Source organism: Lethenteron reissneri, chromosome 21, assembly GCF_015708825.2.
Source record: "Lethenteron reissneri isolate LAM-NWPU_2019-01 chromosome 21, ASM1570882v1, whole genome shotgun sequence".
Lineage (NCBI taxonomy): Eukaryota > Metazoa > Chordata > Hyperoartia > Petromyzontiformes > Petromyzontidae > Lethenteron > Lethenteron reissneri.
The window spans coordinates 7,367,666-7,383,240 of record NC_083799.1 but is presented as its reverse complement, the minus strand read 5'-3'; the positions used below and the strand labels follow the sequence as shown (position 1 = coordinate 7,383,240).

Genomic DNA, 15,575 nt, shown 5'->3' with positions numbered 1-15,575 from the left:
GTTATTACTACTATACAGTCGTTACCACTATAGGCCGTATATATTACTGCAGAGCAGCCGGTGAGATCATGGCCTGGGGGGGGGGGGGTCAGGGGTAGCAGCCCATCCCCAGCCTACCAAGATGCCACCTCGGCCGGCTGGACAATCTCGGCGAGGCCAGAGGCTCTGCACATGACTACGCCTCACCACGCCACTGTCAGGTGAGTACTTTGTGCTATACAGTCGATAGATACTGATACAGAGTCAGCATGTACTACTGTCGTGATAGCAGGTACCACCACAGTCGGTATGTACTGCTGTAATCATAGCAGGTACCACCACAGTATGCACTGCTGTAATCATAGCAGGTACCACCACAGTCAGTACGCACTGCTGTTAGATTTTTAAAAGTAGTTTTGAAATATTTTAAGACCCGGGCAACGCCGGGTACTTACTGCTAGTTATTAATAAAAGCAAGTTGGGTTTGTCATGATGCTAGAAGGAATGGTTATCAAGGATCAAGAACAATGACGGAAGGCAGTCGCAAAGGGAAGGAATAGGCTCCATCGGATGTGCACTGAAGAGATGGAGTGATTAAATCAAGTAGTGTACAGGTGCGAGGTGAATTATTATATAAAAGTGTTATGATTGATGATGGCAGATTAAGAAGGCCATCATCCAGCAGAACACTTAATCAATCCTCATCACAAGATAACCTATATAACATAACATATAAACAAAACAAGTATATATTTATTTATTTACGTATATGTTGATTGGCATATATTAGAATCCAACAACCACCGGCCATTTAAAATCCATTCCTGAACCTTACCAAAGAAGAATAGGAGTCAATGAAAGATAGTGCATCTGTAGAGGTGTTACGTAACGGGGAGAAACGGGCAGTTACACTGGGCTGTCTACATCCACGTCCGCAAACGGTTACCACCCTGGGGGGCTGTGTGGGGGGGAGGCTGGGATCCAACACAGACCCGCCCCTCGAGGGCATGTTGGTATATAAGGCGGAGAGCGAGAGAGCTCGAGTTGTCGGGTACAGGTCAAGATGAAGAACCAGTGAAGACTGAAGGCCAGCTAGCTAGACCTGGAACTCCTCTGACTCGCTGTCCTTGTAAGGGCCGAGCAGGGCAAGCCAAGTAGTGCGACCTCAGAGCAGCCAGGTCTGATGTCCTAATAAGAGCCAGACTCGTGTGGCTGAGGGTCGGAACCTGGGCCGAAGCTGGGCCAGGTTAGCTATCCGACATTGGGGAAGGTCTGGGATAGAGAAGTAAGGAGTTAACGGGGAGCGTTAGCTGGGGAACACTTCCTCTAATAGACCGGGTGAAGAGGCCGATACCTCTTCGAGTGTTAGAGTCGTTACTCTGCTGTATTGAATTTAATTGTAATAAATACGTGTTGCCTCCATCAACTTCTCCTGCGTCATATACGCCCGTTACACATCTATAACCAGCACATAGTATATAATGATAAAACAGTCCCACTGGAGTTCACTCACCTTAACTATAGAAGTGTTGTGAATCCCATAGGAGTTTATCATTTGCGTTGCTCAATAATTAAAATCTAGAACCATTAACAGGGCTGAGGTAAGTCGATACAGGAGGGATGGGGAAAGGCAACAGCAGTGGGAGTTACAGGAGGGCTGAGTGACGGGCTTGCCCGCGACCGTTTCAAGAGAATCGCCACCCAGCCTCTGTGGCGTGGTGCGCGGCCTCCTCCACGCGATTACGTGGAGGAGGCCGCGATTGCGTGGAGGAGGCCGCGATTGCGTGGAGGAGGCCGCGATTGCGTGGAGGAGGCCGCGATTGCGTGGAGGAGGCCGTGATTGCGTGGAGGAGGCCGCGATTGCGTGGAGGAGGCTGCGATTGCGTGGAGGTGGCCGCGATGGCGGGAAGGAGGCTGCGATGGCGTGGAGGAGGCCGTGATACACTCACTCATCTTACACTGACTCACTCACACATCATACACTGACTCACTCATCATACGCTGACTCACACATCATACACTCACACACACAACCACTGACCCATTCACTCATCATACACTGATTCACTCATTATACACTCACTCATAATACGCTGACTCACTCACACATCATACACTGACTCACTCACACATCATACACTGGAAGTGTCATGCTGTCGGATATGGCTGCAGGTTTGGTCGTACATGTCGTGTGTATCGTTTATTGTTAAATTTGAATCAAAGTTTCTATGATTACTGTTGTTACATTGTATTTTATAGCTTTATTTTGGTGATTTCGACAACATATGGTTAAGCCATGTTTCTTGCGGAAGTGCGGAGTTGGCCTGATAGCTTGAATCTAAGTTGTCTTATGGTTGTTGTTGTCTGACTTGCATCGCACTGGGATTTTTGCACACAGCGTTGTAATACGGTGTTTTTTTTCTGGAAGATTTGCTGGTTTATACAGGATGTTTCTGTTGCGCATCGTCGCTTTAAGATGTTCTCTGTTCATATTTTGTTTGTTGCGGTTGCACCCGACTCAAGAGCCGCATGGCTCACAGGGCTATACTAAATGAATGAAAAAGAAATTAAATGAAAACTTGACCTTAAATCATGTTTACTGATAAAATAAGGCCCGTGTACCACGCGGTTATGGATGAATTGCCGGGAATTCACCTTAAAGTTTGCAGCTCAAAAACGAACACAATTATAAATCAGAGCTCGGGACAGGGTAATCACGTAAGATGGATTGAGGAAATTAGAGCTACCTATTAAGCGTTGAGAAAACAATTCTAAGAAAATGTTGGGAATTTGTTAGGTCGTGTGAAGCCAGTTGATTTTCGATAATGTTTAGATGCAAAAAGCTCAGCCAGTATGTGAGTATGGGGTTAATGCTTTGTGATTCTCAGGGGAAAAAAGTACGCAAACGGCGTATGTAAGCAAAACAATGCAAAACGATGCGGAGCAATGACGACATGGGATTATGTCCTAAACAAAGGAAGGTAAACCCCAACCCTGACAGCAAAGGGAAATGTATTCTTGACAACGAAGGTAGCAGGAACAAAATATCGTCAACCAAGCACTGCCACAGAAAAATACAAACAGCTAGCAACAGGGCCACCAACTTAAATCATGATAACGTGCTATTGCAGGACTAGCACGAACACACACATACAGTATGTGGTCAGAATATATGTGGGTGGGAGGCAGCAGATAGGACTCAGGGCAGTTTGTCCCATCTACATCGCTGTTTTATTACTCCAGTTGAAAATTACTTCAGAGACAATCAATAACCTCAATTACATTTATTTTGTTATGGTTAGCGTTATATTCTTTATTGTGCAGCAGCAGATGTAAAGCGGTACAATTTCTCGTTGGAGCATAGCCAGTTAATATAGCGTAATCAAACGGTGATTAATCAATACCTTGCAATATCATTGCCTGAAATAAACGTTCCTTATGGCTATCGAATCAGTTCAAAATTGCAACATTCAATTAAGATGGAAATCTGTATGTATACGAAAATAAAGTGTGTGATACGTGGTTTATGTTTGCAATTAAGTTAGTATTCACTCTTGAAATAAAACAATTTTTAAACGACTTTCTCAAATTTATATTCCTGTGTACTAAGCATGCCCTGTAACCTCAAGGGTCTTCTCTATGCCAAGGGAAATTTGAAAAAAGCCTGGAGAAAAGTACAATGCTTATATGTTCTGCACAGATCTATATGAATCCAACTCAGTTTCCAATTCAAAGTTCAATACCATGTGAAGAAATGTGCTGATAAATATGTAGCAGGATTCACATCCAAGACGTTTGATATTCCAGAAAGTTGTCATCAATTTGATCGAGTATATCTTCTTGAAAATGTTTGTTCAGCCTGATTACTATGTTATATAAATGTGTGTTGTGTTTTTTTTTATCAATTCTCACCAAGTTTTTATGGCCATATAAACCAAATGCTATTAAAATAGCGATTAAAATAGCATTGAAAGTTCACAATGGCAATTTCTTGCCACAGGTGCATGCTTTTGTTGTTGCGGAGAACGGAGTTTCTGTTAGGGTAAACATAACCTTGGAGCATGAGCTTGTTGAAAGTGGACATATAGAAACTCGGGGAGACATGAGGAAGTTTATCAAACACACTTTTAACAAATGTTAAATGCTAAACAGTCATTATTAAAATCTGTGTACATCTGTCATGCATTCTGCTTAAGCTCTCACTCCACTAAGGGCTGTTTATATGATTATGGGTAAACGTTAAGCGTAGGTTTTCATAGCCAATACAATGATCTATGTTTCTTTTTTAATTTGGCCATGTGGTAATTTTATGACAAAAATATTGTCAATAACACCTCCAATAAAGCTCATCACCGGTGGCTTAAGACCTTTTTATTAAACACGTCAGATATCGATGTAAGAGCACAAGAGTCAGCTGGGACAGCACACTCGATTTCCGAGTTCACTCCCCGGTGAAGCCCAAAGCAGGTTTTGAGGGAAGCGTTTCACGTTGATGATAATTTCAGAATTCTATCAATACATTGGCACGCATAAATAATATTTGTAAAACGCGACAATATTATTGGGTGGCAAAAGGGTTAATGACAAGAATGTTGGCATAAAACTACCACTTGTGGCCTAACCCAAAAATAAACATGGTTTGTGGTTATGGCTGTTCATGGAGTTGGTGAACTCTGAAGCATAACTGCCACTGGTTTTGAATTGATTATTCTTTCCAACATTACAATTCAACACCAGTGGCTTGACTATGTGAATTTACGGGAGGAGTGAAGCCTAACCGCTATGCATCTCACTATATTGTATGTGTAAGCACTTAAATAATAACTTAATAACTTATGCCGTTGTGATTTTGTTTTTACTTCATGTTCAAACAAATATAAAAAGTAAACTAGCACATTTCTGGAGAATTATTATGTTTAAATGTAAAAAAACTCAAACATGATGTATGCCTTAGGACAGGTAATAAAATCAGCAGTATTCTTAGGTGTTTTCGGTAAAGTCACGTAGGTAAAATATTACAATTAATAAAAGTAGAATAAAATAAAAATCACGACGTTTCGGAGGCAACGTCGTGATTTTTTATTTTATTTTACTTTTATTAATTTTAATGTTTTACCTACGTGACTTTACCGAAAACACCTAAGAATATGAATCCTTGCAGTCACGAAAGCTTCAAATCTAAAATCAGCAGTCTCCTTTAATTTGCTTCTTACGCGGTCTCAATCAAACATCTATTATGAATAATAATTTTTACGATGAAATTATGTGGGTTAAATCTCCTCTTGTTGCTACGGAATTGTATTAATATGCTTTGGGGCTGCATTGCTCCCATCAACCTGCAATTGCGGTTGCTTTTTAGTACTAGACACACTAGATAGCATCTGGCAAAGGGCACTGTCTAATCCAAAGTCTTCAGAAGAAGTAGTTGAAAATGTAATTAATTTTATTTCAGAAAAGTGGCTAGAAATCTCATCACCTGGACACCAAAAAACATTTGTTTTTAAATGGTGACTTTAAAAGGGTAGACTAATGTTATCGCAGCATTTCACTGACCTATGCTTTGAGGCACCATGCCCTCTTATGTATGCATCAGCCATTTCTCACTTGCATAGTTTGCCATATATTCTTGTCAGTTTAAAATATTCCTGCACGCTGGCAGACTTGGTTATATGCAAAAAATGTATCTCCTGCTAAATACTCCTAGTAGCCGTCCTAATTGTCCAAACAAGCACTGGCATCATATCACTCGTTACTTACACGATTAAATTAATGTCTGAATAGCATATACATTCATTTAAACCGGAGTCTAGCAGCGCTTTTAAGATGTTATCATTGCCAAAGCTAATATGTCACCACACCTCACCAACACGTTCTATCTATTACCAGATCCAGGAGTTGCTGCACAGGAGACACACAACCTCCAATATCTACCCTAACTCTATCTATCCCACGATCTGCACTAAGATCTCGATTACCACATTCGTAGAGACTGCTCCAATTTCTATCTCAGCCATTGGCCCTCCTCTATCCTGCACACACATTCTAGCCAACAAAGATGTTTTCGCATCATCATATTTACAACACTTACCTGTGAAGTAGGGAAGTTCTCTTCCGTATTTTCACATGGCTTTTCCTGTCTTGCAACGACATCCCTAGCATATGCTTCCAACGCCACAGTGCACCCCAAATCCCTCATTCACCACACCGGCTTGGCGACACGACGCTATCTCAAGATGCACCCACTCCACACCTTTCCAAACGACCGTAACAACACACCTCTCGCTGCAATCTGTGCCACCACTCACCTATCAGTGGGGAGCTGCCCTCCTCCCACATGCACGCACGTGAGCACGCGCATCTGGACGCCGGTGGCGCACGCGGCCTCCCCGTCGGCAACAACCTGGGAGGCGTTAGGTGACCCCTGGGTGACCTCGTGCACGCACGGCCCCCAGGGCAGAGCGTGCCAGTAGTGCACGGTGCAGCCATACTGGTTGCAGGGACGCCACTCTTGCAGGCCCAGCCGGTCCGGGCACTGCCTCCCACCTGCGTGCTCGCACCACGAAGGAGGAACAGATGGGGGCAAATGTGAGTTCCTAACCGCCACCCATATCGTTTCATCGCTCCCTTATATCACTATGACCAATTAATTATCTTGTGTGTCTTGGAGTTATGCCGTGTTGTTTCGCATGATGTCTGATGTTTCACTCCATGTGCTGGGAGCTTCGAGAGGAACAATGAAGAACGACATGTCAAACACGTCGGAGAGAGATAGAGCACAATTGAGAAAACATACGCAGTGGTATTATAACCAATACACCCAGAATGGGCAGGCAAAAAACATCAGACACCATCACATTTTCAACGTACATTTACAGACATGATTCCTCGTAAAAAGGTTTCAGTTTTGTTGCCAGAAAAAAAGGGGAAAAACCCTATCCTTATATTTTGTTACTGGCAAAGGAGGTCAAATGATGATGCTTAAACAAGTGTTGTGTTGCACTTATATCTGTGTGTCATCCTGAGCTAGCTCTGGATACCCCATACTCCTGGGGTAAAGATCAGGTTTGTCAACAAGGACAACCACTGATGACATTAATTTCGAAGGAACTAATTTTTTTTGAGATTGGAGGGATAATGGATAGCCTGAGCAGACCTCCACTATAATTTGAACTGATAAAAGTTCTACAGAAATGTAAAGTAAAAACTATGTACAAATGTGCATGTAGCGTCGCGCGTATCAGTGTGTTTGTGGAGCTCAGTTCAAATCCCCACCATGGCTCACATCAGTGGTAATTATCTGAACTTGTCTTGGGCCTCCTATAGGTTGTCTCAGCCTAGTGCAGTGTGGAAACACTAGCACTGAAGAGACAAAGGTGGCCAGGCGTAGATTTGGCCAGCCACCCCCTTGTGTGCCATATTAGCCTTCATTGGTGCTCGCTAACAGCACTTGACCAAACGGTATGTTAAGGCTATACGGGGGATCTTTGTCTCTTGTGTGCGTGATTTGTGTGTGTGGTGCTGGAGGTCGTACCGTCGCCGGGAAGTGCAAGGATGGCGCGTACGCGCACCTGCCGGCCCTGGGTGGCACTGTCACCCACCCGGCTCCCCTCACCCCCCAAGCAGGTGTGGGAGCAGGGCATCCATTGTCCCCACTCGGACATCGCACAGTCCTCCCAACATGGCACTTGGCATGCTAGCTGCATCGGGAAGCCCGGCTCCCCACACAGTTCCGGTCCAACGGTCACGCCTGCCTCGTACGCACACCGTCGACGCACGGGGACATGTTCGGGTTATGATGCGCAGAGACACAAGGTTCTACAACTATTTAAACTATATTTATTTTAACAGGTAAGGTCCACTGAGCTATATAGCTCTATTTCAGAAGCGACCAGTCCACAAATGACAGCCCAACGAAGTGGCTTATCGTGTAGAATATTTACAGAAGCTAAATACTCTAAACGCATGTCGATTCTAAATGCAAAAGAAAAAATCGGAGGACCCGGAGAAAGATCCACACGACCACAGGGAGAGCATGCAAACTCCAAGTAAACAGACACCAGGGATGGGATCGAACCCACGACCTCCTATATACCAGGCGACGTAGCCATCATCTCGTCACCGCGCATGGGTACAGACATTGTGGAGACACTTGCCAGGGTGCAACAGAGGCAATGTCATCCAGTGAAACATGTGATCCGGTGAAACATGTATGGGTTTTCTCTGGGTGCTTCGGTTTCCTTCCATATGTAGACACCTAAATATTTAAAGGGCCTCAATGCTTGGGAAATTGTTGGTGTCAGTTCATCACATGGCTGCCTTTTTGCTTATGTATGTGGTTCCTTAAGCCTCTGAGTCATTCCCTTTCTTTGCGAGTGAGAAAATAATATGCGCATTACAAGTTGAAATTATATTTTTTATTCATTAATAATACAAATAACATTCTGGTCAAGTACACGATGTGCTCAACTATGTACACATCTGAACGCGTACGCACAGGCACACGTTCGTGTCGTTTGCATTTTAACGAAAATATACGCTTGAATGTATAATTTAATTATCATATGAAAGCCATATATTGTTTGGTGCCATGTTGGCTTCGGGAAAATTGAAAATTATAGTTACGCCACTGCCACCACACAGTGACCTTACGTGGCACATGCCACGAGTTCATCGAGGTCTCTTTTCCAGCAGTTTATGCACTTTTGTAACGCTCCACAGTGTGGATGTATTGGAGGCAGGATTAAGGCTGCAAAGCCACAAAATTATGTCGTCTTGGCAGCGGGAGTGCTGACTGCTACACTTTCTACCTGTGGCAGCTCTTTCATTTCCTTTATGGTAATTTCTGTTACACACTTTTGAGGTTCAAATGAAAACAGCTGAAAAGTTAACTCAAGTCATCGGTTCTTTAGCAATAATATTATATTTAAACAGACACAGCTCGTACTGAGCATCAGAACCCACATCAGTGTTCTCCATCAGTACCACTGACACAATGTCTCAACTTTTTCGTTATTCGCAGTGCATGAATTAATCAGTGAAAGTGCTTACATGCAGTCTCTGACAGTGGACTTTATTCTCTACTTCCATAAAATATTCAAAAACTGCAACTTTTAAATAATTCTGCAGTGGTTGAAATCGTTTTTTGGGGATTTTATGGCATCGATCAAAGACCACTAGTATATAGCTTCCATAAATTTGTGTGTCCTTGCACTTAATGCTTTGATGATCATGTGCCTTTGAAAATATTGAATGACTTTAAGTAATTGCTTCAAGGTGTTGCAACAGAGGGAGACATCTAATTCCAATGCCTATTTCATGTGGGCATTTGAAATTAGTATTATGTTCTTAGATTAATTATTCTTGATTTGAAGCTTTCGTGACTGCAGGAATCTATACTCTTTGGTTCTTTCGGTAAAGTCACGTAGGTATAAAATAAAATAAATCACGACGTTTTGATCACAACACAAGTGACCGTCATCAGGTGGAACAGATACAGCAGGAGAACTGATTAAATCCTATCTGTAAAGGATGTAACTCCTGACATGCAATACCCTGGTGTCTACAAACTGAGTTGTGGTTGCGGCAGCAGTTATATTGAGGAAACGAAACGACATGTCTCGGACCGCGTTCGTGAACACAAGGCAGATCTCAAACACGGTAGGGCCAATACCTCTGCCGTTGCTGATCATATATTTTTCCAAGACGGAGGTACTCTGCAAACCTACTGGCTACCTGCAGAGATTTGTTCATGAAGCCATCCAGATATATAAACACAGACACAACTTCAACAGAGAAGATGGGTACAAACTGAGCAATCATTGGAAGGACGTTATTAACCAGATAAACTCTTAACTGACTTTGATGTTTCCATCCTACCTGCCTATGTAAGCTGTTATTTCCGACTCTCTGAATACATCACCAGGTTAAATATCTGTGAGGCGGCCCAGCCACAGGAGAATCCCCGCCACCTCCGGTGGCTGGGACCGTCCAACATTGACATGCTAATGTCTCACATTTACATTTACGTGCAAGTTCCGTCTCTAGCTCCGCCCACTTACCCTTGGGTTGAGCCCACCAAAATCCTATATAGACTCTTGTTGCAGCAGCTCTTTCTCCTATGTCAGCAGTTCTCCTGCTGTATCTGTTCCACCTAATGACGGTCGCTTGTGTTGCGATCGAAACATCGTGATTTATTTATTTTATACCTATGTGACTTTACCGAAATAACCAAATAGTAAAGATTAATTATTAACTATTGGACTGCAATTGCTAAAAAAAAAGATTTTTTAAAAGAATTCATACTTAATAAAAAAGACAAGTGAAAAGGTGTTGATAATGAGAAAGCGTAATTGTTGCATTACAATAGATTCATGATTTGTTTTGAGACTGCAAGTTATACGAGCTGAGAATGGTGGACATACGCCTGCAATCCAGCACTGGAGACAATCTAGTGCTCTATGCATAATTTTGAAACCCCAAAACTGTCCATAAGAGGTTTTTGGGTTAGATTGCGTCAATATAAATGTGTCGTTAAACCCGCCACCACCCGATACAGCCAATTAGTAATGTTTCATACGTGAACAAACTTGCCAATTAGTTATTAGTTCAGCACACTGGTGTGTTGGAGAGTAAACCCACAACATTTACAATTCGAGTACGACATTTCGCCAGTAATTACAACGAGCATCATCAGGCGGACAGACAGAGTTTAACGACATATTGAAACTCTAAAACTGATTGGGCTTTGAATGGTACCCACTTGCAGATGTGCTGGGATTTTTTTAGGTATTCTGGTATACTTCCACGTATTCAACATTCCTACATGTAATTGGCCAAAACATCCTTCCTGAAAAATAGTCTTCATATTCAGTGAGGCTTTCTTGAAAAAAGAAATGAATTTACTGTATATTCATTGTATAACACAAGTATATGGATGTCATGGTTGATGAATATTTAAGTAACTGTGGGGAATATGAGACTACACAACGTTTCTATGTATGTAGAACTTATTTCGCACCATACGTAGCCAACCGTGCTAATCGTAGGTGAGGTAGTTAGTGGTGTGACAAGCATCACACCTGGCCATCTTTGTCTCCCCAGTGCTGATGTTTACATACCATGTTAGATAAGGTTGACTCAACCTAGGTAATGCCCAGAATCAATTCAAACAATAACCACTAATGTTAGACATGGCCGGAAATCGAACTCCAGGTGCTGTTTGGAGTGCAGTATATATGTAGTGGTGGTATTGACGTGCGCCGGGAGTGTTGGATCACGGGGCGCGGGGTTGGGCACGCGGTGTGGGCGTGGCATGGACGCGCGCGCCGGTGGTGAGGCGCGCTCACACAAGCTGGGAAAAGAGGATCGTAGCGAGTGCGCAGTGATTGGTCAGATAAGTGAGTACTCTCAGCGACGTCCGCAGGAGGGGTATAAAGGGGGACGCGCGAGAGCACTCGTGGTCAGTGTTAACCAGTTGAAGACCGAAGACGGGGTGGAGGAGGTAGGGGCCCTGTGTGGCTCGGAGCCGAGACTGGGGGGACCGTAGTCCGACGCCCGTGTGGGTCGGGACGGTGGTACCCAGAGCCGAGACGGGCACCCCGGCTGGGTGTGTCCCGGAAGGCTACAGGGCGTAAGAGCCCGTGTCAGTACAGCTGAGTGGGTGTTAGTGACCCGTGTAGCTGAGTGGGTGTTAGTCACCCGTGTAGCTGAGTGGGTGTTGGTCACCCGTGTAGCTGAGTGGGTGTTGGTCACCCGTGTAGCTGAGTGGGTGTTGGTCACCCGTGTAGCTAAGTGGGTGTTGGTCACCCGTGTAACGAAGTGTAGCTGAGTGGGTGTTGGTCACCCGTGTAGCTGAGTGGGTGTTGGTCACCCGTGTAGCTAAGTGGGTGTTGGTCACCCGTGTAACGAAGTAGGGTGTTAGTCATCCGTGTAACTACAAGTTGGTGAAAATAAAGAGTGTGCTACCCGTGAAGTCGTCTCCTGCCGAGTTACTATTTCACAACTGGCGTCAGAAGTAAACCTGTCTTCAAGGAGAATGGACACAAGGAAGACTTCTCGTTCCCACGTGCAAGACCGGGGAGACGACGACGTACCGGTGACACCACCCTCGGGAGGAGAGGACGAGGAGTTGCCGCCGATGCAACACTTCGCGGAAATGGCCGATGCTCCGCCCGCCTCCGACACCAGCCTGCAGGACGCACACTCCCGCCTGGCGGAGTTGCTGCTCGCCGCCGCTGCGATCTTGGCGGAGATCTCCGTTCCAGCGGCCGGTGGAACGCCTGCGGGGTTGGAAGAGGCGGCGCGGCTGGAGGGTTCCCGCCATAAGGCGTTTCGCGCCAAAAGTTTGGGAGTTGGCGCCATTTTTGAGGGTCCGCCTCCGGTTGGCGGGAAACGCGGACACCACGTGGCCAGAGGTCTCCACACAGCGCAGCCCGCGTCATCGGCGAGCGCCGGAGCTCTCCATTTTGCGCCTGCAGAGGGAGCCGACATTTTCTACAACCACAGCAGCGCGCGGGAAAATCGTTCCAACGACGACGACGACGATCGAGTTCTCCAGCAACGATTGCCCGCGCTGTCGGTGTTCAAGGCGGACGGGGGCGACTGGGGAGCCTTCCAGCGACGGTTCATCGCGCATCAAGAAATGTCGGGGTGGTCCGACACCACGGCCCTGCGCGCGCTGCCAGCGATGCTCGACGACGACGCGCTTGCGGCCTTCACGTCTGCCCCGAGGTCGTCCCGCTCAACGCTCCAGGCCGCGCTGCACCTGTTGGCCAAGGTGTTCGGGCCGCCCTCGACCTGTCGCCACCAGTTCTACGATCGGCGGAAGGTGGTTGGAGAAACAACGCTCGCCTATCGCACGGCGCTGCTCGCCCTGGCGGATTCAGCTTTTCCCCGCATGGACAAGGAGGGGAAGGACGCCATGGTGACGGAGCAGCTGCTGGCGCTGGCTCACGGATTGGGAGTTCCCATTAATACGGCGGACGAGATGGACATCTGCTCCCTGGGGATTGCCACGAGTATCCACGCTTACGAGGTCCTACAGCGGAAGCCGACGGTCGTCTGCGCATCGGTGGAGAACGGGGCACCGGCCGCCACGATCATCGGACCTCAGCCTGCTGTGCCTCGGGAGGAGGCCTTCGCTGGTTCGAGGCCGGGGGAGTGGAGACCGGGAGGTCGTTCGCCCACACGCTCCTCCCGCAAGCTGGAGCAACCGAAACCTACGACGTCCCTCGTCGTCTGCTACAACTGCGGCCTTCGGGGCCACGTCGCGGCCGGGTGCCGGGCCCCGCGTCAACGCACCGCGGGACCACGTCCGGACGACGACCAGGGACTCAAGACATCCCAACTGAACCCGGCAAGTCGCGGCACCTCACACGCTCGGTCCACACGCACGGCACGTTCGGGTCGCCGCTCAGCGGTGGGGGGACCGTGTATGGGCGCCGGGGGTTCGGTTCGGCGAGAGGGGTCCGCGTACGGCCCGAAGGCAGTCGAGTGGTCCGAATTGGCCCACAGGATTGTGGCTGCGTCGGCCGGGTCGTCCGTGGTAACGGGGTACATTGACGGGGTTGAGGTCCGGGTGCTCGTGGACACGGGTGCGTCGGCCACTATTATTTCGGACCTTATTTATAATATTCTTCCCGTACAATGTCGACCACTTCTGCCGGTGGACGTACCATTTTACGCGGCAAACGGGGGATCTTTGGGAATCATCGGCCAGATTCGGGCGAATATTTGTATTGGCGACATTAAATTGGCGGGTCCTATTTTTGTATCATCATCGTTGGCCGTTCCTTGTTTACTAGGCACGGACTTTCTGTCTAAAATGCCCATAAAAATTCTCATAGACCAGGCCTGCATTGAGCTTCCGTCGGGTCGGCGGGTTGAGTTTTTGAAGAGTCCAAATAAGATACGCACGGCTTGTGCGACGGTGCAGGCGCTGGCAACCCGGACTGTACGGGTGCCCCCGGGATCGCAAATGTTGGTACCCCTTCGGTTGAGAAAACCCCTGGGGGCGGATGCGGGGGCGCAGGGAGTTCTATTGGGGCCGTCTAACAGGGCTAAAGGGGACCTCGGCTTAGCGGTGGCCCAGACCATGGTGAGGGGGGACAGTGAGCCGTTCGTTGTGGTCCTGAATACGGGGTCGCGGCCGGCCGTGATTACGCAGGGAACGGTGCTCGCTCACGCCGCGCCGCTACCCGTCGAGGAACAGCTCGTTGCTCACGCCGATTCACATGTCGATACGCATCCCCAAAGTGAGGAGGGGACGGAGTGGTTGGACGCGTTGTGTGCCGGGTCCAGTACCTTGTCCAGTGTGCAGTTGGGTGCATTGAGGGGCTTGCTGCTCGAGTTCGCTGACGTGTTTAGCAGGCACAAGTACGACATTGGCTGCACAGACCTGTTGCGCCACCACATAGAGACTGGGGACGCGGCCCCTATTCGACAGAATCCCTTCCGGCTCAGTCCAGCCGAGAAGGAGCATGTGCAGTCGGCAGTAAATGACATGTTGGCGGCCGACATCATTGCGCCCTCTTCCAGTCCGTGGGGTGCTCCTATCGTCTTGGTTAAAAAACAGGATGGATCCCTGCGGTTCTGTGTTGATTTCCGCCGCCTAAACAAAATATCAATGGCCGATGCGTATCCGCTCCCCAGGATGGATGAGTCGCTGGATGCCTTGGCAGGAGCACAGTTTTTTTCGACGCTTGATTTGCTTTCGGGATTTTGGCAATTGCCCCTCGATGACGAATCGAAACCTAAAACCGCTTTCCGGACACCGGGAGGCCTATTTGAGTTCAACCGATTGCCCATGGGTTTACATTCCGCTCCTGCCACGTTCCAGAGGCTCATGGAATTGGTTTTGGCAGGCCTTCAATGGGACACCTGTTTGATTTACCTCGATGATATCATCGTTTTCAGCCGAACTTTTGAGGAGCACCTCCAGCGACTGAGGGCAGTGTTTCTCAGGATGCGTTCCGCGAAGCTTAAATTTAAACCGGCTAAATGTTTTCTGCTTCGGGAATCGGTCAGGTATTTGGGCCATATCGTTAGCCGTTCGGGGATCTCGACGGACCCTGCTAAGACGCAATGCGTCGGCTCATGGCCAACACCGACCTCTGTTACTGAAGTCCGCAGCTTCATAGGATTTGCCTCCTATTACCGTCGTTTTGTCAAACAGTTTGCCACCATAGCCAGGCCCCTGCACGCCTTGACGGCTAAAGGGGTGCGGTTTCACTGGGGGCCGGAGGAGGAGGCCGCGTTCTGCTCCCTTCGTGACGCCTTGGTGCAGGCTCCCCCCTTGTGTTACCCCGATTTCACGCAACCGTTTGTGCTCGACACGGATGCCAGTAACACGGGTATCGGGGGAGTGCTCTCACAGGTGGTCGGGGGGGTCGAACGGGTGGTCGCCTACGGTAGCAGGGTTCTGTCCCCCGCGGAACAACGCTACTGCGTGACACGGCGTGAATTGCTGGCGATTGTGTTTTTTATACAGCAATTCAGGCCGTATCTGTATGGCCGTCACTTTACGGTTCGCACGGACCATGCGGCTCTCCAATACGCTATGCGGGTGGCGCAGCCATCCGGTCAATTGTCCCGATGGT

The 15,575-nt window shown here is 47.6% G+C and overlaps 1 protein-coding gene across 1 annotated transcript in view; it reads right to left on the bottom strand.

The window, feature by feature from the left end:
• The window catches only part of LOC133344936 (thrombospondin type-1 domain-containing protein 7B-like), a 381,310-nt gene that overhangs the window by 131,532 nt on the left and 234,203 nt on the right, over positions 1-15,575 (bottom strand). The window contains 2 exon segments of the mRNA XM_061555265.1: positions 6,285-6,522; positions 7,511-7,726. Of these exon segments, the coding sequence (XP_061411249.1) occupies positions 6,285-6,522; positions 7,511-7,726 (454 nt within the window).